The sequence below is a fragment of the Crocodylus porosus genome, unplaced genomic scaffold, assembly GCF_001723895.1.
Source record: "Crocodylus porosus isolate Cpor-Errol unplaced genomic scaffold, CroPor_comp1, whole genome shotgun sequence".
Classification (NCBI taxonomy): Eukaryota; Metazoa; Chordata; order Crocodylia; family Crocodylidae; genus Crocodylus; species Crocodylus porosus.
Window position 1 is genome coordinate 49,928,291 of NW_017728948.1, and position 27,131 is coordinate 49,955,421.

Below are 27,131 nucleotides of genomic sequence, written 5' to 3' on the forward strand. Positions count from 1 at the left end.
GAAGGTTGGATGTGTATCTAGCTGGGGTAATGTAGGCCCAGCACTCTTTCCTGCTTATGCAGGGGGTCGGACTCGATGATCCATTGAGGTCCCTTCCGACCCTAGCATCTATGAATCTATGAATCCCTCCCTGCAAGCCCTCAGAGCCTTATTAGTAGCTCCAAGGCAGTTCAGTAGCCAGCCAGGCACTCTCCAACAGATTTCCTGGTTGAGAGCTCCTTCCCTAGTAGCTTGCAGGGCCAGACCACCACCCTGCTCCTTATGCACTGGCTTTATGCACCTCCTAAGCCCTGCCCTTTCTAGTTATGAGACCCTGCAGCTCCCCATAGGCATTCCCTTCCTATTTTTTATGACCTACCTGTTTTAGCACCTACGCTTAGCTCAGTAGCTTGAGTCCCTTGCTTCCAGGCTGCCTACCTGTCTGCCACCTATCTGTTTGCTGGTAGCTAGCTCATTAAGTTAGCTGATGTCCCAGCTGCCAGTCCTTCTAGTCAGCCTACTCTAGACTGCAATTTCTCGACTGGCCGCACATGTTCCCCTCTTCCTTAATACAGCTCCCTGCCTAGATGCAGGGATTCCTGGCTGCCTGCCCTCTCACAGCTATCTTCTATTCAACTGCAGTATTCTCTCCCCTTAAAGTGTCAGGAGCCTCAGGCTCCCTGTCACAGGTACCTTGTGCCCAAAAGCTTACCCAATCTCTCTCCCAACTATACAGTTAGTCAAATACAGGTTATCATAAAAAAAATCTTTGCTTCTTACAGGTTACAGTTACAGTACATATTACATTAACAGTACATACGTTATCAGTAAATAATACAAATAATACATTATAATAATAATAAGTCCATTCTATCTGGTCCACAGGGCCCCCCAGAAATTTAGAAAATTTATATTTATCTGCCCTTGGCTGACTGTCATGTGGCCCTCAATGGCTTGCCAAAACTCAGTAAGTGGCCCTCCACCCAAAATAATTGCCTGCCCCTGCAAATAATAATAAATGCAAATAATATATACATATGAATAATACATTAACAGTAAATACATCATACTCAGGGGGAAAAATGACCAAAAACATTTTAGAAACAACTTCTTTTGGATCTTTCAACTAGCTAGGTTTTGATGAAGCAAAGAACTTCATGAATGGGCAAGTTCTTAATACAGATTATGTCTGGGTACAGCAAGTTATAAAAAATAAAAATACTACACAGTCATTGCAGACTATAAAATAAACTATAAGCTATATTAAAGCATGTGTCCTATCCATTACAGATTTTCAGTGGTTAAATATAATTTCACTTTCCCAAAGTTCACAATTAGGAAGGTACACAGAAAAATTAAATAAACTGTACTCCAAGTTGAGATATGCAATTGCAAATCTCAGTGCTATATTTCTTTGAGAGCTGTATGGTATATCAGGCTTCATATACATTGGCAGGGCTTGTGGGGCAGACTACATTGTTCCTGACTGCTTTATAGATAAAAATGCCTTAACAGAGATGGGAATTAAATTCTCTGTCACAATCAATACATCCCATTAAATATCTCAAAACAAAAACAAAACAAAAACCCCCAGTTTTCTGGCAGTTTAGATGCAAATGTTCTAATCAGATGAGTAACATGAAATATGAAACTGGAAAAAAGACCTCATAGTAAGGCACTTTCTAGCTACAAAATATGTGGGGTTTTTACTATTTTTTTAACCACATTGATCATATTCATTTGTTCTAAATGTACATTTACATTTCTCCTGGAAACTCGTCAGACATAGTATGTAAAAATATAACTTTAAAATTCGACATAAAATATTTGCTATTACTTACAATAACAGTTCTACCTACAGTGTGGCTGGGCAGTAGTTTTAGAGTTAATTTCCTCTGAACGATCTAATTTTTTTTTTTTAATAAGGATGACTTTGTATGTGGCCAATAATCTAAATAGTAAAGTGCTGATCAACACACCTGTCAGTTACACAAGAATGACTTCTACAACTTTCACTTTGTATAGTAATAAGACTTTATGTGCCAGTTTAATCACAGTATTACCTAGTGATAGGAGGTGGTAAACGGCTAATACTATCCAACACATATACATGGCTCTTGAGTTGTAGCTCTAAGCACCTTAAAAGGATTTCAGTATCATTTAGTTCATTATACAGCTAGGAAAAGCCAGGCTCAGGTAAAGGAATGGACTTGTTTGAAGTCACCTGCCAGAGAAATATATATTTGTGAACATTATTATGTGAAAGGTTGTACCTCATGGTGTACAAGAGAGTTCCATCATCCTGGATTCGTAGCAATTTATTAGGCATTGTCATGTTATGAGCTACCGACTTCTTTCCATTATGAAAGAATGTATCTGGGGTCCAGATTTTGCTGGCCATTAAGTTGTTCAGTCGAAGTATGTTCATCGGGCCTTTAAACTTTAATCGTTCATCTTTCCATTTTTGACGGAAAAAGACATCTATAGTGTACTCCTATAATAAAAAGAAAAAAACAATTATTTTTGACATTGCACAGTAAAATGCTGGTTACATAAAATCTGTTAGCAGAGTATTTGAAGAGGAAGAATGGCCAACCACTATAATTATACTATATTAAAATTAATGAAGGGGAACTTAGGGAAAGTATTTAGGGTCTTTATTTTGTGCCCTTGCTAAGAGCACAGAGAGTAAATGCTCCTTAACAGTAACAGAGGTGAAGTCTTTGTATAGTAGGTAAACCCTAATAATTAGATGACTTATTTGAAATAGAGACTCTTTTTGTGTTGAAAACAGTTTTTATAAACATTTTTACATGTTACTGAGAAGAAAAAAATGAAAATAGGTACAGAACACAATAGAGTATATTACTGTAGCAAATGCACCTGTAGGAATAAGACACTATTTCAGTAAAATTGAGAATGGCTGAGTTCTGAGCCAAAAAACACAAGTTAGTTTTTTATTTTTTTTTAAAGGGGGCAAGATAAATTAATTAGTAACAATATAAAAAAAGATTAAGGAAAAAGGAAAAAAAGGAAAAGGAAAAAGGAAGAGGAAAAAAGTAGTCCTAATGAAGCTGATGCATAAATTCAGCATTTATTAGTACACATATATAGATACGGAACAATGAGCTACAATTTCACTGATATCTGAAGAACAAAACAGAAGATTGCTCAGTGTGTTGTCCATTTGTCCATTTGTAAGCAAAAGCTTATCTGAGCAACTAATCTTGGGAGGAAAATATGGCTAGAGGGAAAGCATTTTGAGGAGGGACAGATCAATAGGCTATATCCAGGTACACGATGCCATCCACAATATTCTGTTCATGTCTTTAGGATGTCTGGTTGGTTCTTACTGTTCTAGCCAATAAGGAAAATACTGAATAAATATGGTCAGAATGCATTTAAAAATGTATGTGTAACCTGACTGTATATGGTTTGTAACCATCAGCACTACACTAAAATAGGAATTCTGAGAGCATGATTTGTGTTTAATGTAACTTCAGATTGTACAGTTGCAATAGTACTTCTGATTAAGTTGCAGTTTTTTTGTACAACTGCAAAATGCTGTATGTTCTAATAATCTGTTCCATAGTAATTACTTTACAAATAGTATATGCACATTGCCTTATATGCTTGAATGAAAAGAGATGGCAAAACCTCTGAAACCTTATAGCTACAAACCATGCATCATTTTCTTGAAGAGTGCTGCAGGACACAAAATTCTCAAAATGTGCATATCCCAGAGTCAGTGATCTGCCTACAGTAATCCACCTGAAATAATTATGCATCATTAAATTGTTTTCTCTCTCAAAACAAACAGCTGCACAGAAATTGCCTGGAAGCTACATATAACTCATGTGCTACAGCATGAAAGATACTGTTACCATATTTTCTTCTACACCATATGCTCTCAACTGTGACTGTACCTTGCTTTTGGGAAGGAAGAAGGAAGAAAAACATTTTTCCACAGTTATGACTGCATAGAGAGGGGACAAAACCTAATCTTCAGCTCACCAACCATCTGTTTTCTGTTTATCCAAAAGCTGAAATCCTAGCCGCTGCTGAAAACTAGATTTCATTGGTGGTTTTATATTTTTTTAAAAGGCTAAAACAATGTGATAGGCTTTCTAGTAGGAGGAGAAAGACCAAGAGTAAATAAAAGACATCAAAATTGCAAGAAACAAAGTCAGACTGATCAGTGGAACTATAAAACCATTAAAAAAGAGATAATCGTTGACACCTAAGGAGCGTAGAACAATGAGCTATTAAGTCAAATGACTCCCTCAGCAGCCTAAATAGAAAATAAGGCATCAGAGTAGGGTGCTTCTATTCTAGGCATAAAAATTATCTTCCCTGCAGGAGACATTCAATTTTGAGGGGCCAAGGGGAAAACGTACATGTGGTATACAAATACATACGGCATTTCCATAAATCCTGATGCAAACAGAAAACTTACACAGATTTTGATTCTACAAGTAGTTCTACACAGATGGACTTGCATCTACATGGACTTTTAGTACTGCTCAAAGCAAATTCTAGTACCATTTATGCAAATATGAACAAAAGGAACCAAACTGAAGAAACAAACTTCTCCTCCTGGATCTCATTTGTAAAATAAAAGTTAAATATTTTTTCAGATAGAACTCATGTTTTAATTTAATAGCAGCCCAGTTTGTTACAAATCCTTAGAAGAAATTTAGCAAAAATCTATCACAGTTACTGAATCAATCAGCATGGAGAATATTTTGACAATAGTTTCAGTATCAAAATTAAATTTACTTTTGCATAAATTGACAAAACCAGTGCGTTTCTATAGTTGGTAGAACTTCACTATATATAGAAACCTTACCTTGAAAAATGAAGAATTAACAAACTCTCACACCGGACCTCACTGAAACTTAAAATTGATAAATAAACACCCCAAAAGCAACACACCCAACCAGAAATCCCAGTTCTTTTAAAATGAATGCTAGTTTTGACATTTCCTTCAATAAGGCAAGGATTTCATTATGACAGACTGCATAGAAAAGTTAAGGCTTAGGAAGATATTGTGCCACGCACAGAAAAGTGAAAACATTCCTAGGGCTACATCCTCTATTAAAAGAAAGCAAGCATTCTAATATAAACATGTATACATGCTGTGCTACAATGACACTTTTGAAATGAGGACTTGATAGGACTCAACTACGCTTAGGCACCAGAAATACAGGCTCTCTGAAGCTTCCTCATGCAGTCCTGCCAATGCAATTCAAACCAGACCTGTAATTCTTAGCTTGTCCCAAATCAGTAAATATTACAATTTCAGCAGCCACATCTCAAATCTACTCTTTTCAAAGTGAAAAAAAAAAAGAGATGTGCATAGTTTAATGTGAAAGAGCCATAAATCTGAATTTTCAAGTATGCCTCTATTTTCCCAAAAAAGAAAAGGAGAAATAGAATACAGAGACATGAACAGGTAAGAGAAATACTGAAGATCTGTAAATTAGCAAGGTCTTTTCTGGGGGAAGGATATATAATATTCTGAGCCCATCACGCACAGTAACTCTACTCCCCATATAGACATTGAGCAGCCACCTCATTAAGTGGAACTAGAAGGCGAAACTCTTAACCACATATGATAATATCCCTCCTTTTACTGCAAATGTTGGGCGCATGGTTTATTAAAATGTGGCCAACAAAGAGCCCTAGTATGCTAAAAGTGCATGCAAAATGTGGCTTGTGGCGATCCATAATCCAGTCCTTGATGCTGCTCCTTTGACCCACACACTGTACCAGGCTTGCCTGGGATGCACACTGCATGTAGTGCTCACTGAAGCCAGGTCCTAGGCTGTGGTCACTGTGGCACCCGCTCAGACGTAAGGGCAGGGGGTGGTCTGTGCCAAATCCAGCCCCACAGGAACAGATATGTTTGAAATGCTTCCTTTAAAGTACATATATGAGATACTTGAAGCTGAAAAACCTGGACAACAGTTGTGCTATATTTTCCCTTGCAATATGCATAACACGCATAATTTCCTTTTCCTTGGCCAATGTTTTTATCTAGCAGTGACCCCCTATTTCAGAGTTTGAAGTGCATGCACTTTGTATAAATTTCTATGTTACAGTCTCTGACTTTACAAAACAACAGAGTCATCCCAAAAATTATGTGACATGTTTTAAACTTACACCATTAAAACATCATCTTTTCATGACTGCCCACATGACAGCAAGATATAGCATTTTCCCAAAGTTACTATTATTTACATACCCCCTGCCTTGATAGCAGAGAGAAAGGGATGTATAGATCTCAAATATTTAATGCAATGAAACAGTGAAGCAGGCAGCCTCGTTCTTTTCCGTAATCAGTCCCTTGTTACTAAGGAACATGCCCATTCCAGTCAACCAGGCAAGGATTAATTGTCTTGAATGTTTTGCTGCACAAGTACCTCATGGCTAAAGGTCTTTTTAGGAAATTCAGGTTGCCTAACAACCTCCTGTGATATACCAAGGAGGCTCAGAAATCTTATAAAATCAGAAAGGATCAAGGACAAGAACTGTTCGCTGAAAGACATGAGAGGAATACATGAAATCTGGCTGGCTAGACATATCAAATAACTCAGAGAAAAGAATTGTCCTAAAAGCTTCCGGATGATTTCTGCATTTTGCCCTCTTCCAAACTGGGAAGCTGTATTAAGTATTCAAGAGAAGAAATGCAAGAGAAAATTGTTCCTTGAACTATACAGAAGAGGGATGACAGATGAAATTTTCACAGAAGGTTCAGAGCGAGACACCTAAATCCTACTGAATTCAACTGAAACTGAGTATTTTATTTCTATAGAAGTTGCTTTGGGAATCTATATGCAAACAGTCTAAATACCTGTTTTAAAGCTAACCCATGTCTGCCAGTGTAGCATTTCTAAGGGTCTGATTTTACTTTACTTTACACCATGTTTAGACAATTACATGCTTGTGCAAAATGGAAGTAAAACAGTTAACATCTGAATACCAGTATTTTGCTCAGATTTCATATAAATGGTACAAAAGGGCAAATGTCTACAAAAAGGGCAAAACAGGAAAAATCAGAGCTTGATACATTCAGGTAAGGTAATTCGTAGCTAATTCTAACTTATCTAAGGACAAACATACTTTTCTCCCATCCATACCAGAAATCCCCCCTGCACAGATTTACTGTGCCTACTATGGAATAGAATAAAGGTTAAGTCATATCTTAGTGACTGTATGCCATGGCAAACTTTCCCCGTATTTAGTAACAAAAACAACAACAGAGAGACTATTAGTAACATTAGTGGTAGTATTAGTATTATTTGCAATTTTTCTTAGCTCTTATATAACACTTTTCAAGCATGGTTCTCAATTTTTCCTTAAAAAAAAGTCAGTATCAATAGAAAACTCAGACAAAAAAGAGAAGGCATCTTGACAAAGACCACCCTGAAAATCAGTGGCAGAGACGGAAGAGAATGTAGGTCTCTTGAGTCTCAAAAGAGTGATGAAGCCATTGGTTAACCCTATCACTGAGCCAAAGTGTGTTCAATTTATGATCATATGTTCCAAGGATGACTACAGCTGGGGAAAATGGAAAACTTACTATATTCACTTAAATCTAAGTTGAACCTGAATTTAAGACAATCTTCCAATAATTAGATTGTATATATGGAAAATTTATAAATGTGTCATAATTTTCCAATGATAGAATCTAATTATTGGAGGGTTATCTTAAATTTGTCCCCCTCCTATGGCTACAGCAGGCAACATAGTGGCTGGAGTGGTCAGGTGGTCCCCTTCCCCTCTGTCTTCCCTATATCTTCTCCCTGCAGCCTTCCTGTCCCACTGGCACCCCCAACTGCCAGCTCCCAAAAGCTTCTGTCCCTTCCTCCCCTTCCCCACAATCTCTCTGCCCCTTGCACTCACTCCCTGAAGTCTTTGCCTGTTCCTCAGCTCTCCTCTTCTGCCCCCCTACTTACTGTCAGGCTCTGCCCCGGCTCTATTGCCCCCTGCCCCAGAGTACAGCACGTGGAAGCTCAGTCCTTGGCAGGTTATGCAGAACTGTCACACTGCTGACTGGCTGAACAGGCAATACAGCAGTGTCAGCACTGTTGATTGGCTGGGCAGAGAACAGGGTTTCCATGTGCTCCATGCCTAGGAGGCAACCTAGCCTAAACAAGAACCAAGCTGTGTCTTTACAGGCTGCTGTGGCCCTGACCTGGTCTCAGGGCTAGAGTCAAAGCTGCCTACCCCACCATCCCCACTTTGTATGTAAATCTAAGATGAGGGGCTTTCCACCATATGTCAACTGGGGGTAAAAACTCATCTTACATTAGAGTAAATATGGTATCTTAGGAAAGTATTTCAACGTTTTAATGGCATTTGCATGATAAATGTTTCCCCCTTTTAAATATAATTAATCACACTGTTTTCATTTCATGCCCCATTTCCAATTTCCCTCTCTCTCTGAGCTTGAGATAAGGAAAAAAAGCAGTACACTAACACCAGCCACTTCTTACCATCTTCCAGCAACCACTGTATAGACCACAGTGTGAAAAGTACTGCAACAAATCAAAGAGGCAATTCTTCCTCTAAAAAGGTAAAATGCATAGCATGAGGAGGAGGGATGGCCTGCCAAAGTGACATTCCTTGTGTCAAAGAAAACTTATCGTCTACATTTGTTACATAAAGGAAATAAATATTTGATCGCCTATGTAAGAATGCAAATATGAAAATACAGCAGTCTCCAAGAACAAAAAAAATCAACATTTGCCAAAAGATACCACACAGCAACGTAGTTATTTCCTACTTTAAACAATGAAAACGTTTTTCTCAGGTATCATTATGTAAAAAATAATATCTAATGTATATTTTCTACTGCAGATATACTCTCTAGAACATAGGGTGGACGCTATTTTGGCTGGAGGGCCATTTAACGAGTTTTGGTGAGCTGTAGAGGGCTGCAAGTATAGCTCCACTCCTTGACAGGTGCCCTGCCCCACAGGTTGCCTTTGTGGGAGCAGAAGTCCTGCCCCTAACCCCTGACCTTTAGCATCAGAAACCCCCCCCCTTGCTCCCAGAAGTACTCTTTGGGGGGAGGGGGGAGGATTGCCATCTTGGAACCAGAAAAAAACCAAAATTATATACTAAAAATCAAGCATCTACTATAACATATTTCAATTTTATTTAAAAAAAAAACTTTGTCCTGATTTGCGTGCATGTGTATAGTGGTGTGCATGGAGGTGATTGCATAATAGCTCAAAATGAAGTCTTACTCTTGTATATTGCGGGTGAGGTGTGAATAGGTGTCGAGGTATGGGCGGGTGGGTATTGGGCTTGTGGGGCATTGCGTGTGTGGAGTTGTGTGTATGTGGTGTATGGGGAAGGGTGTGGGGGGTGTATATGGAGTGTGGGGGAAGGGTGTATGTGTATGTGGATGGGTATGGGGAAGAGTGTGGGTGTGTGGGGGGTTTGTGAGGGGTGTGGGTAGGTGTGGTGTGTATGGGTGGGTATGGGGTTTGGGGAGGCTCTGGGTGTGTATGTGTGGGGTGTGGATGTGGGTGTGGCATTTGTGAGGAAGGTGTGGGTGGGTAGGGGGGACTGTGAGTATGTGGTTATCCATGCAGGGTGTGGGAAAGGGTATGGGTGCATGTGTGTATGGGGAGTGGGTGTATGTGGGGTGTAGAGGATGGTGCAAAGGAGGGTGTGGATGGGTATATGGAGTTTGTGGGGGGTGTAGGTAAGTGGGGGGTGTGGGTGAGTATGAGGTTTGTGGGCAGATGTGGATGTGTATATGAAGTGTGGGGGAGGGTATGGGTATGTGTGGGCGCATGGGGATTGTGGGGGGTATGGGCTGCGTTTGGGAGGTGGGGGTGCGTGGGGTGTGTTTGCCCCCCTCTAAAAATACGCCCCCCTCAGACACACCCTCCAATGTGCACAACCCCTGCCATCAGCAGCAGGACCTCAGGGTGCTTCCAGCCCATGGCAGGTGGAATCCCTATTCAGTGTGCAGTCCTGGCACACCCCAGGACTGCATGTGGCTAGGCCACCAGGTCCATCTTGCAGGGTGCCCCCCAGAGGCACAGGTGAGGTGAAAAACCTTGGAACTGCATGTGAACTCTGTGGAGCCCCGCACAATGGAGCCAGGCAGACCCAGTGCCCCCGCCAGCTAGGGCTCCATGCTCATGTTGCCACACCTTGGGTCCCCACTGGGCCTGGCCTCAGGGCACTGGCGCAGGCCCAGTGCTCCCACCCTGCTGCTGCTACCTCCCACCCACTCATTACCCTTCCCCCACCCACCCCCACTTGCCACCACCACCACTTCCTGCCCACTACTATTCCATGCCCACCGCTGCTTCCCCTGCTGCCCACAACTGCCACCACTCCTCCCCTGACCTGCCTGCAGCCACTGCTGCCAATTCCCTACCTGTATGGCCAGAGTCAGGGCCATCCTATGGGTAAAGGTGGGAACACAGTATGCGCTACCCCTGTGGGAGTGATCAGGGCTTGGCTCCAGACATGGAGGGGCAGCCCAGGGACCGGCTGGACACAGTGAATTGGTACGCACCTGCCCATGGGCTGGATGAAATCGCTTGGTGGGCCTTATTTTGCCAACCCCTGCGCTAGAAAGATCCTTAAGTTGAATTCATAACACACATTTTATAGTACTATTCTACAGTGCCAGCCAAAATACTATCCAGCATAATACCTTCATTAAACTAGAAGAGTCTACAACATTATAGAGAAATTCTTTGCTTATTCCATGATGAGTGGTATTTGAGATGTTGGCTTCACAGATGAAATCTAATACAGTATATTTAAATGCACTGAATTAACTATCAAGTTTGTATCATGCAAATCCCCTGGGACAGAAAACATGATAACATGGGTCTGATCTACCTGATCCGGGTGTTTATACATACACTCTAACAATCACAGCATGGAACAGATTTCACGCCTACACATCCTCCACACCTGACTCACATGGATACAGAATGCTTGGTATAGGTGGTTTGTATAGGTGCAGTGGTCATATTAGTTTGTACAGTAATTGTATAGGTAGGCTGGTAGCTGGTGATATACAAACAGCAAGCCTTGCTTATATAGAAGCAAACACTGAATCAATTTTTGCCTTCCCCAAAGCCTTTCTTCTTCTCATCTTTACAAAGAATCTTTGACTCTTAGCAAAGAATGTGCAGGGCAAGTAATGGGAGCTCAGGTATTTCCTGCTGGTCTTTAGGGGATTTGCAGTAACCCTACAAAATCATTCAGTGGAGGTTGTGGAAATACTGAAGTATTGTGTTTCTCAACATTTTCGCTTGTAATGCATACAAGACTATTGTAATATCAGTTTTATATGCACACAGAATTAATGTTGTCTAACTCTGGAAAAGCCTGGGGGAAAGTTGCTAGAGGAGCTCTGTAAAATCTAACTTCAGTGTTAAGAAAAATCCTTCTTGCAGCAAAGTTTGTGATCTGAAACTCCATGGCTTTTCTAGATCAGTTAACTGAACTTTCTCTTAAAGTTTCAATGAAAAATTTGCAATTGACCCAACTGCTTGTCAAAAAACATGGTAGGGTAAACCACTAGGGCAGGGGTTCCCAATCCCTGGGCCATGGCCCACTGTCGGGCTATGGCAGGTCGGCTGCCAGTCCTCAGCATGGTCAACTGCCAAACCGGAAGTGGCCATGGACCACCAAACCATGCCATGCCAGAGCCAGGCAGAGAGGCCATGGTGTGGGATATCCTTACCTGTCTTCCAGCCAGAAATTCTGGCCATGGTTGGCTGTGACTGCTAGGCTGTGGTTTGCTGGGCCATGGACACTTCCAGGCCATGGTTTGTCACGTTATGGGATAAAAACTTTGGGAACTCCTGCAATAGGAAATTTGCATCTATCTTTTTAATATGAAATTAATTTCTGCTTGGTACATGACCTTTAATACCACAGAGAGAACGGAATACTGCTCTATGGAAACAGCAGTGCATCCTCCAGTTGGATGAAGGAGCCATTCCAGTCCAATCCATTCTATTCCTTCCTCTCATTTTGTCAAAAATCAGTCTTTTGCTCTGAAAATTCAAAGGCCTGAAATATTTGGAAAGAATCTTTAAAATCACCTATTCAACCAGTGTGGATGAAACGCAGTCTTATATCCATATCCATTTATGAATGAGGCCCTCAGAGTATGCCTCTCTCTCTTTCAATAAAGGAGGATTCAGATCCTTCTTCAAAACCATCCCTTCCTTTCTGCAGACTCCTGGAAGATAAACTGTGCATAGAAGATAAGCAGAAGGCAGGAATGGTCTTTGAGGGGTGCAGACAAGAGAAGGAGGGATGAATTCTTCTGACATCACAGTTTCCTTGGAAAAGATACTATCCCCTGGGAACATACTACCTTACTTAAAGTATCAGCTTCAGCACTGTAACACTGACAGGTCCAAATATTTCTGTCCTAACTTTGGTACTTAGACAGGTCCAGAGAAACCCCTACAAGCAAAACTCATATGTTTTCATGGTGGTGGGGCTTTCCCGCCCTTCTCAGGGCCTCGGACACGCCTCCAGCGACTCTCGCCCCGCTGTCCCCCTCTGGGGGGTCTGTGCCACGCCTCTTGCCCGCTGCCCCACTGGGTCAGTTGCCCCGCGGGCCAAACACCGCCCTACTGGGCTGGGGTCCACAACCCTGCACACTGCGCCTTGCCGGCGCAAACAATAGTGCCCTACCGGCACTGGGCCCCTACTGGGCACCGGGAACTCCCAAGCTGCTGGGGAGCCCCCCTGAGGCCTCCTCACTCCCCTACAGCCTCACCCAGTCCTCCGGTGTAAACTGTAACATAAACCAAGCCCCAAACGGCTGTAACAAAATCAACAAAGAGCCTACCCGCTCGTAACGCAAATACAAAGCCCCCACCAGGGCTCTCAACCCTATCTTCCTTTAGGGTGTTCGCATTCCCAGCATCATCGCAGCCAGTCCGTGTGGTGAGGCTGCAACCACCAACCCAGACTGCTCAGCTCTGCCGCAGAGCTCCTACTCCTGCAGCAGACAGAAGGGAACTGCGGCTGGGCCCAGGCCTGAGCTGTTATAAAGGGCCTGGCTCTTCCCCCTTCCGGTCAGATGACCCATCTGGTTGCCATGGCAACCAGCACCTGAGCTGCCCCTGGTGATCGGCAGCTCCTTAACTCCCTCGCAGTCACAGGTGCTTACCCTGCTCCTGTGACAAGCACACTAACAAGTTAATGCATAGCCAATTTAAACAATATACTGAACAACTGAATGTAAGAATACTGTTTCTTTTGCACCTTTATGGATGGTCATATATTATACAATTATAACAACCAAAACTTAAGAAAAGAATGATCGAAACAAAACAAAAAACACTTTTCAAAATTTAACACAAAAATATTAGGAAGTTTCTGTGCTAATACTCTGACTAAACTTACCCCACACACTTATTCAGCTTCCGCCACCTACACACATTTAGCATCTTACTCTGCATGTAATCCCACTGACAGGCAAGAAAAAGAAGACACTCCGATTAGCTCTTTTCTACAGGTTTTACAATCTGACTGTATTTTTTTGCACAAAACAGCTATTGCTTAGGAGTGAAAATTAATATAATGCCCCTTTTAATATTTATAGCCTCTTTCCTTGAGGAAATAATACTTCTTTCTGCTTAAGAAGCACTGTATGCCTGAACAGAACAGAAGCTTTGTCAGAAAATAATTCTGAGAAGTGGTAAAAAAAAAAACTTTAATCAATAAAGTGAGAAATATATGCAATAAAAATGAAGTGTCCTTTATATTTAAAAGTAAAGCATATTAGTTCTGATAAGAGGGTACAGAAAGGAAGCCAGCCTTAAGTGTTTAAATGTTTATCCTTCACTTTTTGTCCTTTTCTCAGCCATGTTCCATCCAAAGTTTGATTATGTTCTACCTCATATTTTTTTAAATATTAAAATGAAGTTTTTAACTTAATTACAGATCCTGTAATTACCTCCTTTAATAACAATTTAGCCTTATAGCTTTCCATAGACAATTATGGTAATTAATGATTCAGAGACACTATTTTGGTTTTCAGTTGCTCTGAATTTTTTTTTTCTTTTTTAAACATGCAGCTTTTCTCTCTCAGGCTACTGTCACAATAAATTTACAACACTGACCTAGTTGGAGGCCTTTAGGGCTTTATATCACAAAGCTGAACTTAGCATTCCATAGCAAGAACACCACAACAGCTGAAACTTTAAAAGTACAATCTGTTTTATACTACACTCTGGTTTTTCTTCCTTAGTTGCAGCTAAAATAAAGTTAAAAAACAACTCCCTCATATCACCATATCCTTTGACCTTTGACTCTAACAAGTAGATCTGGATTTCAGACACTGAAGTACCAGTCCCTTGGTTGGGATACTGCTAAAATTTGTCATAGTATGCTTCTCATGTTTTGTGTACAAATAGAGTCAATTAAATTTAAAGGCAGGCATGGGATTATATTCTACAAGTTTAAATGGAAATACATAATATTATGTATGAGAAAGCATGTCAGATCTTGAGTTTAGGTGCATCATGCAAAAGAAACAAACATAAAACTAGTATTGCCCTTAACATACTCATAAGAGCTGCAACAAGAGGCAGTCAGTAGGTTTTGTGCCTGGGGACAACAAGGAACAGCTGCTGCTCCAGGGAAGGTGTCAGCACAGCAGCTGCCAAGTATATGAACCCTCTCACACATCCGTGACCATGACTGCTTCTTGTCCCAAGCAGTGACATGAAACACTGATTTTGGCGGTGAGAAAAAAGGCTGCAGGGATACGAAAAGGACCCTACATACAGTGGCATTAATAGCCTGACTACTGCCTGCACCAATATCTCTCCTGACACCAGTGACATCTCCCATATAGAATGGCAAGGGAGACTGACAAGGGGACTTCTACTTCTGCTCCCCAGGCCAGAGCCATAAGCCTTACTGCCACCACTCCAATGCCCCTCTCCTCCTTATGCAGAGCTCAGGCCCCATGTCCCACATGGCTACCCACTACTGGCTATAACTCCATTAAAGACAATATTTATAACCAAGTCTTATGTTTCAAGGCTGTATTTTTTCATCTGTATGGGTCAGGAAGGAAGGAATCCCCTCTCCATCTATAATTTGGCTCTGGGTGTTTTTCTTCTTTCACTGAAGCATCAGAGATTGGCTGTAGCTGGAGAGGAGATGTTGAGCAGAGTAGGCTCAGAGGCTAGTGACAGACATTACACTTAAACGAGTTTAAGTGATCTGTTACAGGTTTAAACCAGTTTCTGAACAGACATTCAGTGCACATAAACCAGTCTGACAATGCCTGAAACCAGTTTGAGATAAACCTGGTTGAATTTAGTATCAGACTTAATTGATTTGGCTCAAACTGGTTTATGTAATGTCTGTCCCAGACCACTTCCTGGTTTAACTGAAACTGGAGTACCCAGCATCCCAGATGCTTGGCAGACCTGGCTGGGGCTCTTCTCTCTGCCTGGACCTCTGGCAGAGACTTGTAGGCACAGGAGGGTATGCCTAGCTCCCCCCTGCCCCATCTCCCCTCCCCCAACCACTCGCTGCTCAAGCAGGGATTCCCCCCTGCTCTCTCCCACAGCATTGGTCATAAGCAGCATGTGGTATGCTAGCTAATACTGAGAGGCGTTTGTGTAAGGCAGACAGGACAGTGTCCATTTACGGCTTTTTGGAGCTAATGAATAGGTAAGCTGGTAATGACCCTCTGTTCCTTCCTTGGAAAAAGTTGTTTAAGAGCTTGAACTAATGAGAGAGGTGTTGTTTTTGCTGATGGGCTGATAAATACCCTGCTGTGTAACTCGGTGTTGGCACTGTCACTGGTCAGAGGAGCAGCAAGTTATGGGGGGGTGGAGAGGCAGAGCACTCCCTAATAAGAGCATCCTGCAGGGGCCTAGCCACACCCCCCGCCCTCAGCTCATTACTTGAAAGGGAAGGAAGGGCTGCTCTAGCACCCTCTGGCTTCTAGCCTGAACCACTGCAGGCACGTGCTGGCATTTCCTCCGTCCAGAGGGGATGTCTGTACTTTTACAAACTGGTTTAGCCTAGCCAGGTCAGACTAACCTGCAAAGATTGAATCAATTCAGGCCCAGGCTTTTTGAATATTTGTCCCTAGCCAGGGATAGTACAAAGAATCTTCTGAAATGCCTAACTACTTTGTCATGTTCCCCTGTTCATGGTTTTGCTGATCATTAAATCTGGACTAAGGAAGGACTCTTCCACATGGTAAGATTAATAGAAATCTTTTTTTTTCTTTTTTTTGGTCTTCTTCCACAGCCTAAAGTATGGAATCACCATGGTAGATCCTCTGACTACATCTCACCCAATGGATTCCCTTCTGTTTCAAGAGCTTCTGGAACTGGCAATGCTTGATCACTCTTATTCTCTGGGTGTGTCTACACAAGATGCTTTACTGCATATTAGCATACGCAATAAGTGTGCGTGTCAACACGTGCACAATCTTACTGTGCAATAAATTACACTACTTGCGAGTAAATTTGCTACCTGCCAATGAAAGTGCCCACAAGACCATGCCCTTTATGTGGCAGCTGACAGAAATCTTCATGTCCCAGGACCCAGGCCACAGCCATGCTATGTATAGCATCATGGGTGGCCTACCCAAGCCCCTGCTCTTGCCTGACACCCGCAGTGACATGTTGCCAGTAGAGGGCTCTGCAGGACACCAGCAGCCCATCCCACTGTACTCTCATCCCACTCTCCACCAGTAGCTCAGGGAGCCCGGGCCAACACCTGCCCTAACAGCTTTGCAGCCTCAGCCCAAGCCACAAGGTGTGGCCAGCTGCCAGCAGTGTCAGCTCCTCCCTGGTGAGGCTCCTGCCCAGGTGCCTGCACACCATGCCCTACAATCCAAAGAATCCACCCAGAGCTGCACACAGTTGTTGTCAACACCCAGGCCTGAGCAGAGCTGCCAGCCATGCCCCCCTACACTGGGGGAAAGGGCCATTCCCACCTCAGCCCCTGCCCCCACTCTTCCTCCCCATCTGGCCCAGCCATACTCCCCTGGCCCCTGGGTTCCACCACCACAGCACACAGTGAGGCAGGAGACAGTGAAAAGCTTTATTGAGCAGCCTGCGCCCCTACTCCACTGTGGTGTGGGTCCAGCCCAGGCATCAGTTAAAATGGGCCTGATGGAGGTCCAGCTGGCTGGTGTACAGCCACATAAGCTAGGGCAGGAATTGGTAGGAAGGGCCCCAGTGAGGAAGAGAGCCATGACACCCAGCTGCAGGTCTGGCACCCCCAGCATGAAGTGGCCCCTCTGCACCAAACGTTGCAGGGCATAGTTGTGAAACGTGTGGGTATCGTGAGCACTGCCCACCCAGCTGGTACTCACATTTGTGAAGAAGCTGCAGTAGTTGATGACAGCCCAGACCACAATGGAGCGCAAGCACCTCTGGCTGTAGTAGGGCTGGTCACTATGGGACAGGTAGGTGATGGGGATGCGGGTCCCTTCCAGGGCCCCAATGTACTGAGGGAATCCCAGGGCATGGTACCCCACCACCCCTGTCACAAAATCATGCAGGTGGAGCACTGTGTGCCCCAGCACGTCCTGGAGGCACCACACACTTCCAAGACAGTCTCCCTCACAGTAGCTTCACCTACCCCAAAGAGATGGCCCATGTACTGGAGGCTGGCAGGCGTGGCCAGCTTCAGCAGGGCAAGAGCCAGTTGGGTGTCCATGTGGGAGCAACCACATGTTGGTGTTCTGCCATTCTAGGTATGGACGGACCTGCCCCAGGTCTCAGAAGGTGGTACGGGTCATTTGGAACACCTTCAGCCACTGCTCATCATCTCAGGTCTGCTGGCCAATGTGCAGCCATCAATCTTGGCTGGCTCGGCAGGCCCAGAGGCAGCAGAGCTGGAGGCCCAGGAGGACAAGGGTGGCCCCAGCTGTGGCATCCAGCAGTCTATTGCCAGTGTCCCTGCCAGGATCCAGCCAGAAGGACAGGGTCCAGGTGACATCTGCGTGGTGGTGGCCCTGGGACAGAGCACTGCAGAGAGGAAGGTGGTTGCTGCAGATAGCTGTGGGCCAGGCAGCAGGCAGTGCATTAAGCCAGCAGGTCCAGCACGGTGGCCAGCTGGAGACCAGGCTGCTGGTCATCACTGCCAGGGGCAGGGGCTGGAGCAGCCATAGCATGGGAAGACAGAGGCAGCAAGGAGACAGCTGCTGCTTGCTGCCCCTGTGCTGTGCACACTGCTCCTGGCCAGGGAAGTGGCTGGCCAGGGAGCAGGGAGTGGGGCTGCCAGCTGCTAGCAGTTGCAGACAGAGCTTCGACCTCCCCCACCCAACTACCTGATATTAGGTAGTTGGTTGAAATGGACTATAATATAAATGTGGTCAAAGTAGGTTCCTTCTGACATGAATATTTATAAAACTGGAAACTCCTGTGAATATTCTAAATGGTGTCAAGTAAAAGGCAGCCCTTAAGGTTGAATTATTACAATTCAAGAATTAAACGTAAATCAACAATTAATGTAGAGTTTCTTCTAATCACATACAATGTATCCAAATGCAAAGTGAGAGCTGAAATTTGGCTTTGTTTTAATTTTGTTTTTAAACACTAGTCATCCATTTGTTTCTACATATTTGCTGGGTTTATTTCTATTTAAAAGCACAGTACATTCTTGCCACAAGAATTTTTTTAAAAGGATACTTACTATATTTCACCAAAAAATTTACTCAAAGAAAGTATTCCTGATCCTGCCTCACTACTGCACTGCTACAACTTTATACCAGTTTAATTAAAGAAGCATCTTTTTTCAACCACCTTGTTGGTGCAACAAATGATAGGATCTCAGGGCCTGGCAGCCCTGTGCCTGGCCTGACTGTGCTGTGGAGTTCATCAGAGTTAGCATCCACAAGGGATTACCTGATTCTCTCTGGCCACAACTTGATCTTATAAGATATTTCAAATCGGGAGGAGTCTAATTACCCTTGTAGCTAGATTCTGGTGCGCCAGACTTATCCCGTCTTCTGGAGTTCCAACCTCCCCTACACCCCGACTATGTGCCACCTTGATGTTAACCATCCGTTGCGTACTAAAATCTTTATGTGAGGGCTTGTTCTCTGATTTGTTGTATGGGCTTGTGGTCATATGTGGCCTGTCGGCCTCATATGCTGGTCCCCTGGACCTTTACAGCCCTCCAGTTGGGACCGCTCATGAAGTGAATGAAAGAAATAAATCAAGTTCCTTTCTGTTGAGGTGGGAGACTTGACAGCTTATAGGCAGAGTCTTCTCACTGTGGTTTGGTTGTCTTTTTATTTTTATGGAGTTGTTTCCCGTTCAAGCAGGGCGATATGCCTTCGGTTCCAAAGAAAAACTCCCATTGATGCAAAGGCCCCATCTCTGGGTGCTTTGACTTGGCTCCACCCTGACCCATCTGGGTCTTAAGTACACCCATGTGTGGACTCTGTCTCTCTGGCATCTCACCAGTCTCTCCCTCCTCCCGGCAAAACAAACAAAAAATTCCTAGGTCCTTATTTTTGTTGTGTCCACCCATCCTGCATCCAGCTTGTCCCTCTGGCAAAGGTTCCAGCTGGCTCCTGCAGCTGTCCCTTACTGCAGGCTCGCTGCTGGCTGACAGCTGACTCTGCTCCCTCCTGAGCCATCTCTCCAGGAGCTGCTTTCTCTACAGGTCTCCCAGCCACACCCTCTTCCAGCACATTGTTTTTCTTTGTCCCTTGGATTTGAGTCTGGGCTCAGGGTCGGAAAACCTGAATAGATGCAGGGCGGTCCGATTCGAACTGAACAGCTGCTCATAAAACATGTTCTCGGCATCTTCTTCGCTGGTGTTGCTCAGTCTGGCATGTCTGGTAAGTCCCCTCTGGCTGTGGGAACAAGCAGGGTTTTCCCCGCCCCCATCTTCACACACCTATCATCCTGAACTGCACCAGTCCCATATCAATAGTTTCCTAATCTCAAAATCAAGCCATATGTTTGTGTGTAAGCTGCTATTATGTATGTAAAGCAATGATTATAGGGGAAAAAAGAAGAATGAAGTTTGGGCTACATGGGTACAAGTGGGAAGAAGCCTTGGGCAGGAATGCCTTCCAGATGGTCTAATAATAATTTAATTAAGATAATGATAAATCCCATACTAGACCAAACAATCCAAATATTCACTGCATGTTTTTTTCCAGACTTGTATTATAATGAGATAACTAGAACATATGACAAGGTATAGTAGGCAAGAGTGATTACAATTTTAATTTCAATGTTCTGCAGTGTGTGCATGAATGGATTACAAAAATTCAGATCCTTTACAGATTTTACCAATCCCTATACTTGTCAAATTCCCAAGAAAAACACTTTAAATAACTCAAAACCAAAAAGTCCATATCTGATTATTTGCAAGCATCACTGACACTTATCATGATTACTAATGGAAATAATTAAAGCTGTTTTGTAGTAGGTAATTTTCTATTTTCATATATATAAAGAAAATCATAAATGAATCATGGCAAATGAAAAATTATATTCCTTTTGTCATTTGTAGCTGGAAAGGAAAAGCAAATGTCTGCTTCTGCATTGAAAGTCATCATAGGAAGAAGTCCTAGGCTTCCCTGCAAAACCAAGGAACATACGGATTCTATGATCTACCACCAAAAATACAAAGAGAAAGCCAACCAAAAGAAAACCCAAATGCTCACTTGTTGAAAAATTTGTCACCTACCATGACAGCTGATCAGGCCTAATGCTATTTTCTGCTAGTGACAAATAAATATTTTTGAATGTCAAACTGAAAAAATGGTCACTGTGAAACTTGCATTCATACAGTACCCATTTGAAATTTGTTATGAAACAAATCTGTCATTAGGGCATTATGCAACTGACAGCTTGTTTACTTGGATAAATTATTTTGGCGCTAAATTTCTCAAACTAGCAAAAATAATTAAGCCCTGATGAGAGTCTAAAGTGGTCTCCTTTCTGAGGCTGCAAAAGTTAATCAATTTATCACAAAGAGTCTTACCTTTTAAAATTATGATTACTCCAATATTAAAATTATTGAACCAAAATTTTGTCAAATTTTGTCAATAACATTTGCAGCCTGATACCAGTTACAGTAGAAAAAACTGTGGGATTTAATTGATAATCTATGTTGTGATGTTAGTGTTGAGTTACAGATTAAACCAGTGGTTGGCAACCTTCTACGGCTGCGGGCCAGACTGACCCAATCTAAATTAAAGACAAGTGGATAGGCAGGTGCTAGGATCCAGCCACTGCTATCACTTTTCCCCATGGCAGTATGCAGGAACAACCTGCAGCCAGTCAGTGCTTTTCCCTATAGAAGCAGGAGCAAGCAAAGCTACTGAAGCTACCCACTACCCAACAATGCTAAAGCTCCATGTTCACAGGCCAGGGCAAAAGGATCTGCAGGCCAAATATGAACTAGACACAACCTGCATATAATCTGCTATACATTTCAGCAATAATCAATATCAAATAAATTATTCTTATGAATTCAATAAGAAATCAAATAATAATTAGCATGAACTTTTTTGTCAGCAACCTGAACAAGCCATGGTATGCCACAGTCGTTCCATTAGCCCTTCCTTCCTTTCTAGTATGGCTCTCCCATGTTCCATATATAGACGAAAATGGAGGGAGTGGGAATTACAGCCTGGGACAATGATCACCTGCAGACTTTATTCTGCATACCTCACTCTTCCCTTCTGAAGTGCTGGTGGAGAAACTGATAGAGTTAATGGAACCTACATTTCTCTTGTAGAAAAAATCCTTGAGCAGAAGTTCTAAACATAATACTGGCTAGAGGAAGTACTGGTAACAGAGTACATTGTGGAACTGAGGACCCCAGTTAGAACAATGGAGAATGACTTCAGCAATTATGACCCTCTGTTCCTGAAGATCCCCTAGAATTCATACAGTCTAGCAACTAAATTGTTGCCATTCCATTGAAAAATGAAATGAAGGAGGTATAAAACTCATCATCCCAATGAACCAATTTGGAAAAAGCACGCAAATGGAACACCATTTTTTTCTACTCAAAATAATTTCCTAAAAATACTTCTGAGTGCTCAGTAATGTTTTGTATTTATAAAATCTAATGCTTGGTACTTCCACTCTATCAATGTTTCACATGATGCAATTACTTGGGAATTTTTTACTTTAAACCATATAGGTAGAAGTTTACTAATTGATGGTTGATACACTTTATAAAAAATAAGTTTAGAAATGTCAACTGCAGATATTAAAGTAAGCCTGAAAACTCTGGTGTCAGTAAACACTTAAACCACCTCTATTTACCTACCTACATATCTACAAATAGGCCTTCGGCTACTTATTACAACTACCACATTGATTTGCTGTATTTCATTTGCACAATATCTTCCCCAAAATTTTAAAGAATGACTTCATATGATTTGACTCTTGGGCCTTTTTAACACATGTAATGACTCCCAAGTAAATAAGTGTTCTGTTCGTTTATAATCACCCTTTTATATTAAACATTTAATGAAATCCAGCATATACTGTGTTAACTGAAATAGAGCTCTTTGAAACTGGAAGTCCCACCAAGAAGATTAAGATTTCAGGGAAAAAGTTCAAAAATTATATTTGAATCTCAGTGGCCTATTATGGTGAAGACATACCAGTTTCTGTAGCTGGTGACAAACAGTGGTGTGATGTGGCATCACATCTGGCCACCTCCGACTCCCCAGTTCAAGCAATGACGCATTCCTGAGAAAATAGGGCAATTGGCTAGTTACCTCAAGTGTCTGTACACAAATGCATGGAGCCTAGGAAACATGCAGGAAGAACTGGAAGTCCTCACACAGTCATGAAACTATGATGTGATTGGAATAACAGAGCTTTGGTGGGAGAGCTCGCATGACTGGAGTACTGTCATGGATGGGTACAACCCATTCAGGAATGACAGGCAGAAGAGAAGAGGAGGAGTTACACTTTATATAAAAGAGCTGTATGATTGTTTAGAGCTCCAGTATGAAATTGGAGACAGGCCTATTGAAAGTCTCTGGGTTAGGGTTAGATGGGCGAGCAACAAGAGTGATGTTGCAGTGGGTGTCTGCTATAGACCATCAGACCAGGAGGATGAGGCTTTCGCCAAATAGCTAGTGGAAGTTTCCCAATCACAGACCCTGGTTCTCATGGGGGACTTCAAAATCAGCCTGACATCTCCTGGGAGAGCAATGCAACAGTACACAGGCAATCCAGGAAGTTTTTAGAGAGAGCTAGGGGCAACTTCCTGGTGCAAGTGCTGGAGAGACCAACTGGAGTACTTAAGGCAAAAGACCAGTTTGGCTTAGCAGGGAACTCTTCAGTCAGCTCAAATACAAAAAGGAAGCTTACAAGTGCAAATTTGGATAAACAACTAGGGAGAAGTATAAGTATTGCTTGGGCATGCAAAGATGAAATCAGGAAGGCCAAAGTGCAACTGGGGTTGCAGCTAGCAAAGGATGTTAAGGGTTTCTACGAGCATGTCAGCAAGAAGAAAAAGATCATGGAAAGTGTGGGTCCCTTACTGAATGAGGAAAGCAACCTAATAACAGATGAGGCAGAAAAGGCTGAAGCGCTCAATGTCTTTTTCACCTCAGTCTTCACAAACAAGGTCAGCTCCCAAACTACTGCACCCAAAAGCACACTCTGGGGAGGTGGTGAGCAGCCAACACTGGTAAAAGAACAGGTTAGAGACTATTTAGAAAAGCTGGACATGTACAGGTTCATGGGGCTGCACATGATGCACCTGAGGGTGCTGAGTTAGACAATGTGACTGCAGAGCCATGGGCTATTACCTTTGAAAACTCATGGTGGTCAGGGGATGTCCTAGGCAACTGGAAAAGAGCAAATACAGTGCATCATTAAGAAAGGGAAGAAGGAGAATCCGGGAAACTATAGACTGGCCAGCCTCACCTCACCTCAGTCCCTGGAAAAATCAGGAAGCAGGTCCTCAAAGAATCCATTTCTAAGAATTTAGAGGAGAAGAAGGTGATTAGGAACAGTTGGCATGGATTCACCAAGGACAAGTCATACCTGACCAACCTGATTGCCTTCTATGATGAGATGACTGGCTGTATGGAGAGGGGAGAGCAGTAGATGTGATATACCTTGACTTTAGCAAGAGTTTTGATACTGCCTCCCACATTTTTGCAAGCAACCTAAGGAAGTATGAGTTTGATGAATGAACTGTAAGGTGGTCAGAAAACTTGTTGGCTGGTTGGGATTAAATAGGCTCTAAATGGTTTGATGTCTAGTTGGTAGCTATATCAAATGGAGTATCCCAGGGGTCAGTCCTGGAGCCAGTTTTATTCAATATATTCATCAACCTCCTGGAAGACTGGATGGAGTACACTCTCAGCAAGTCTGCACAAGACACCAAGCTGTGGGGAGTAGTAGATAAGCTGGAGTGTAGAGATAGGATTCAGAGACACCTAGACAAATTGAAGGATTGGACCAAAAGAAATCTTTTGACGTTCAATAATGACAAGAGCAGAATCCTGCCCTTATGATGGAACAATCCCAGGCACCAGTACATGCTGGGGACCAACTAGCTAAACAGCAGCTCTGCAGAAAATTACCTGGGAGTTACAGTGGACAATAAGCTGAATATGAGTCAATATTGTGCCCTTGTTGTGAAAAAGGCTAATGGCATACTGAGCTGCATTAGAAGGTGGATTGTCAGCAGATCAAGGGAAGTGATTCTTCCCCTCTATTCTGTACTGGTGAGGCCACATCTAGAGTACCGTGTCCAGTTTTGGGCCCCCCCTCACTACAGAAAAGATGTGGAAAAATTGGAGAGTCCAATGGAGGGCAATGAAAATGGTTAGAGGTCTGGGACATATGACTTCTGAGGAGAGGCTGAGGGAATTGGGCTTATTTTGTCTGAAGAAGAGAAGACTTAAGAGGATTTCATAATAGCCTTCAACTACTTGAAGCGTGGTTTCAAAAAGGATGGAGCTAGACTGTTCTCAGTCACGGCAGATAACAGAACAAGGAGCAATGGGAATCACAGCAAGGGAAGCTTACGTTAGATATAAAGAAAAACTCTCTCACTAGGAGGGTAGTAAAGCACTGGAACAGGCTATCCAGTGAGATTGTAGAATCTCCATCTTTGGAGGTTTTTAAGTCCTGGCTAGACAAAGTCATGGCTGGGATTATACACTTGGGGTGGTCCTGCTTTGAGCAGGGAATTGAATTAGATGATCTCCCTTCCAACCCTAATTTTCTATAATTCTATGATTTACAGATGGGCCAACTGGAGGCAGCCCTTCTTATGAGCCTGGGATGAAGCTCAGTCTCACACCAAGAGAACATGGTAAGACTCCTTCCATTCCCTGCAACTCCCTGTCTATGGTGGCAGAACACTCCATCCCATCATTATCAGTGATTTCTGAAGATCTATTTCCAAGTTGCAACCTCACAAAAAGTCCCATTTCCATTCCAACCTCTTCTGTAATTCCAAAATGTTCCTTTTTCCTGAATTATGCATAATATGGAACATTTAATATCCAAATATATCAAATTATCTGCTTTCAAGTAAAACAGATTATTTCTCGCATCAACAATTTGAATTGTAAAGTTTTTAATTATTTCAGTGTTAAAGTTTGCAATGATGACAATATTTCTTCAGAAATGGTTCCAAAATTACACGGGTCAGTGAAATCAAACCATTTTTCCCAAACCTTGCAACATGCATTTCTCAGATTCTATTTCTCAGGAGTTCTGGCATCTTGCCCAGACTTATCCTTTTATCTGCTAGAGCTGTCAGTTAGGGTCCCTCTAGATGTGCAAGTAAAAGCGCAATGCAATCTGATGCTCAGTCCACACAATAGTGTTTCCTGCCATGCCACATATACCTGGCATGAGGCATGGTAATGGGATTACAAATCAGATCCCCTCACATCTAACTGCTGGTGCAGGGGGAGCCCAGGATGATCCTGGCAAGAAGCCAGCTCAGCTGCAGGCTCTCAGCTACAGCTGCAGGGAATCTAGCCATAGCTGTAGGTTCCCAGCCACACAAGTGTTTGCAAGGGCTGCAAATGGTCCTGAGGCTGAGAATCAATAGCAGATGCAGGCTTCCACCTGGAGCATCCCTGTGGCTGGAAGCCCATGTTGGCTGTATACTACCAGATGAAGGAAGGCTTGGAGAGCCCGCACAAGCCCATATCAACTGGAGACTCCCAGTCCTGGGTATGCCTGGGATGCTCCCACAACTGAGAGCCTTGTCATCTGAGTACCCAATTACAGGGGCAAGCTCCCAAGTTTGGGGGTGCACATAGGCCCACGGCTTCAAGCCCCAAACAGCAGACAGGGCTCCCAGCCACAGGGGCCCCTTGCCACATGTTCAATTAATGGCATGATAGGAACTAGCCACGAAGTTATTACACGTATTTTGTTGCATAACTTTGTGACTTATATCTCCTTTTATCACACCATTAATTGATTGAATGTGTGGCCAGGTGACAAATTAAGGCATGATTAACTGGTTAATCACATCTTAAAGTATAATGTGTAGATGGGGCCTTACATGTAGCACTCCCTGATCAGCCCACAAAAAATCATGGCAACCAACAGTCCAGAAAAGGAAGCTAGTTGGGTCTTTTACAGGACTTCAAGATTGCTCTCTGTGGCTCTGGACAGGTGTTCACTTCCAGCGGTTAAGAATGTCTGTGCAATTCCTACCACTGGAAAAATAGCCCAAATGCTGGAGGATACATATGCTTCAATCCCCTAGCTGGAGAGCTACACAGACAAGCTCTCCAGCCAGAGGTACTAGAGAGCTACTCTTTAGATCACCCTAGTCCCTAGGGGTGTCCACTGATAAACAATAGGCCCTCTTGCTGCCTGGGAAGGGAGCAGGCTGTCAATAGGCAGTTGGGTTCTAGCCCCAGGAGAATGCACCCTCCCTCCAACCACCCTCCCAATTCCCAACATGGGATTATAGCGACCCTGGAGGGGGCGCATTTTCCCACAGCAGGAAGGCTCCTGGAACTAGAACCCATGGGGAGGTATCTCTGGGTCAAACAAGAGAACTGCAGGGGGCAGGGTACTGTTCTTCTATGAAGGCAACACTCCAAGAACCCTGGGAGTGTTGATGCTGTGATGCAGGTTCCTCCTGTCCTCTGAAATCCTTTGGGTTGA

The 27,131-nt window shown here is 43.1% G+C and overlaps 1 protein-coding gene across 2 annotated transcripts in view; it reads right to left on the minus strand.

The window, feature by feature from the left end:
- Positions 1-27,131, minus strand: part of GABRA2 (gamma-aminobutyric acid type A receptor alpha2 subunit) — a 116,360-nt gene that overhangs the window by 39,600 nt on the left and 49,629 nt on the right. For both annotated transcript variants that reach the window (XM_019553427.1, XM_019553428.1), the window contains exon 5: positions 2,253-2,473. In XM_019553427.1, coding sequence (XP_019408972.1) covers positions 2,253-2,473 — 221 coding nt within the window. The remainder of the gene's footprint in view (positions 1-2,252; positions 2,474-27,131) is intronic.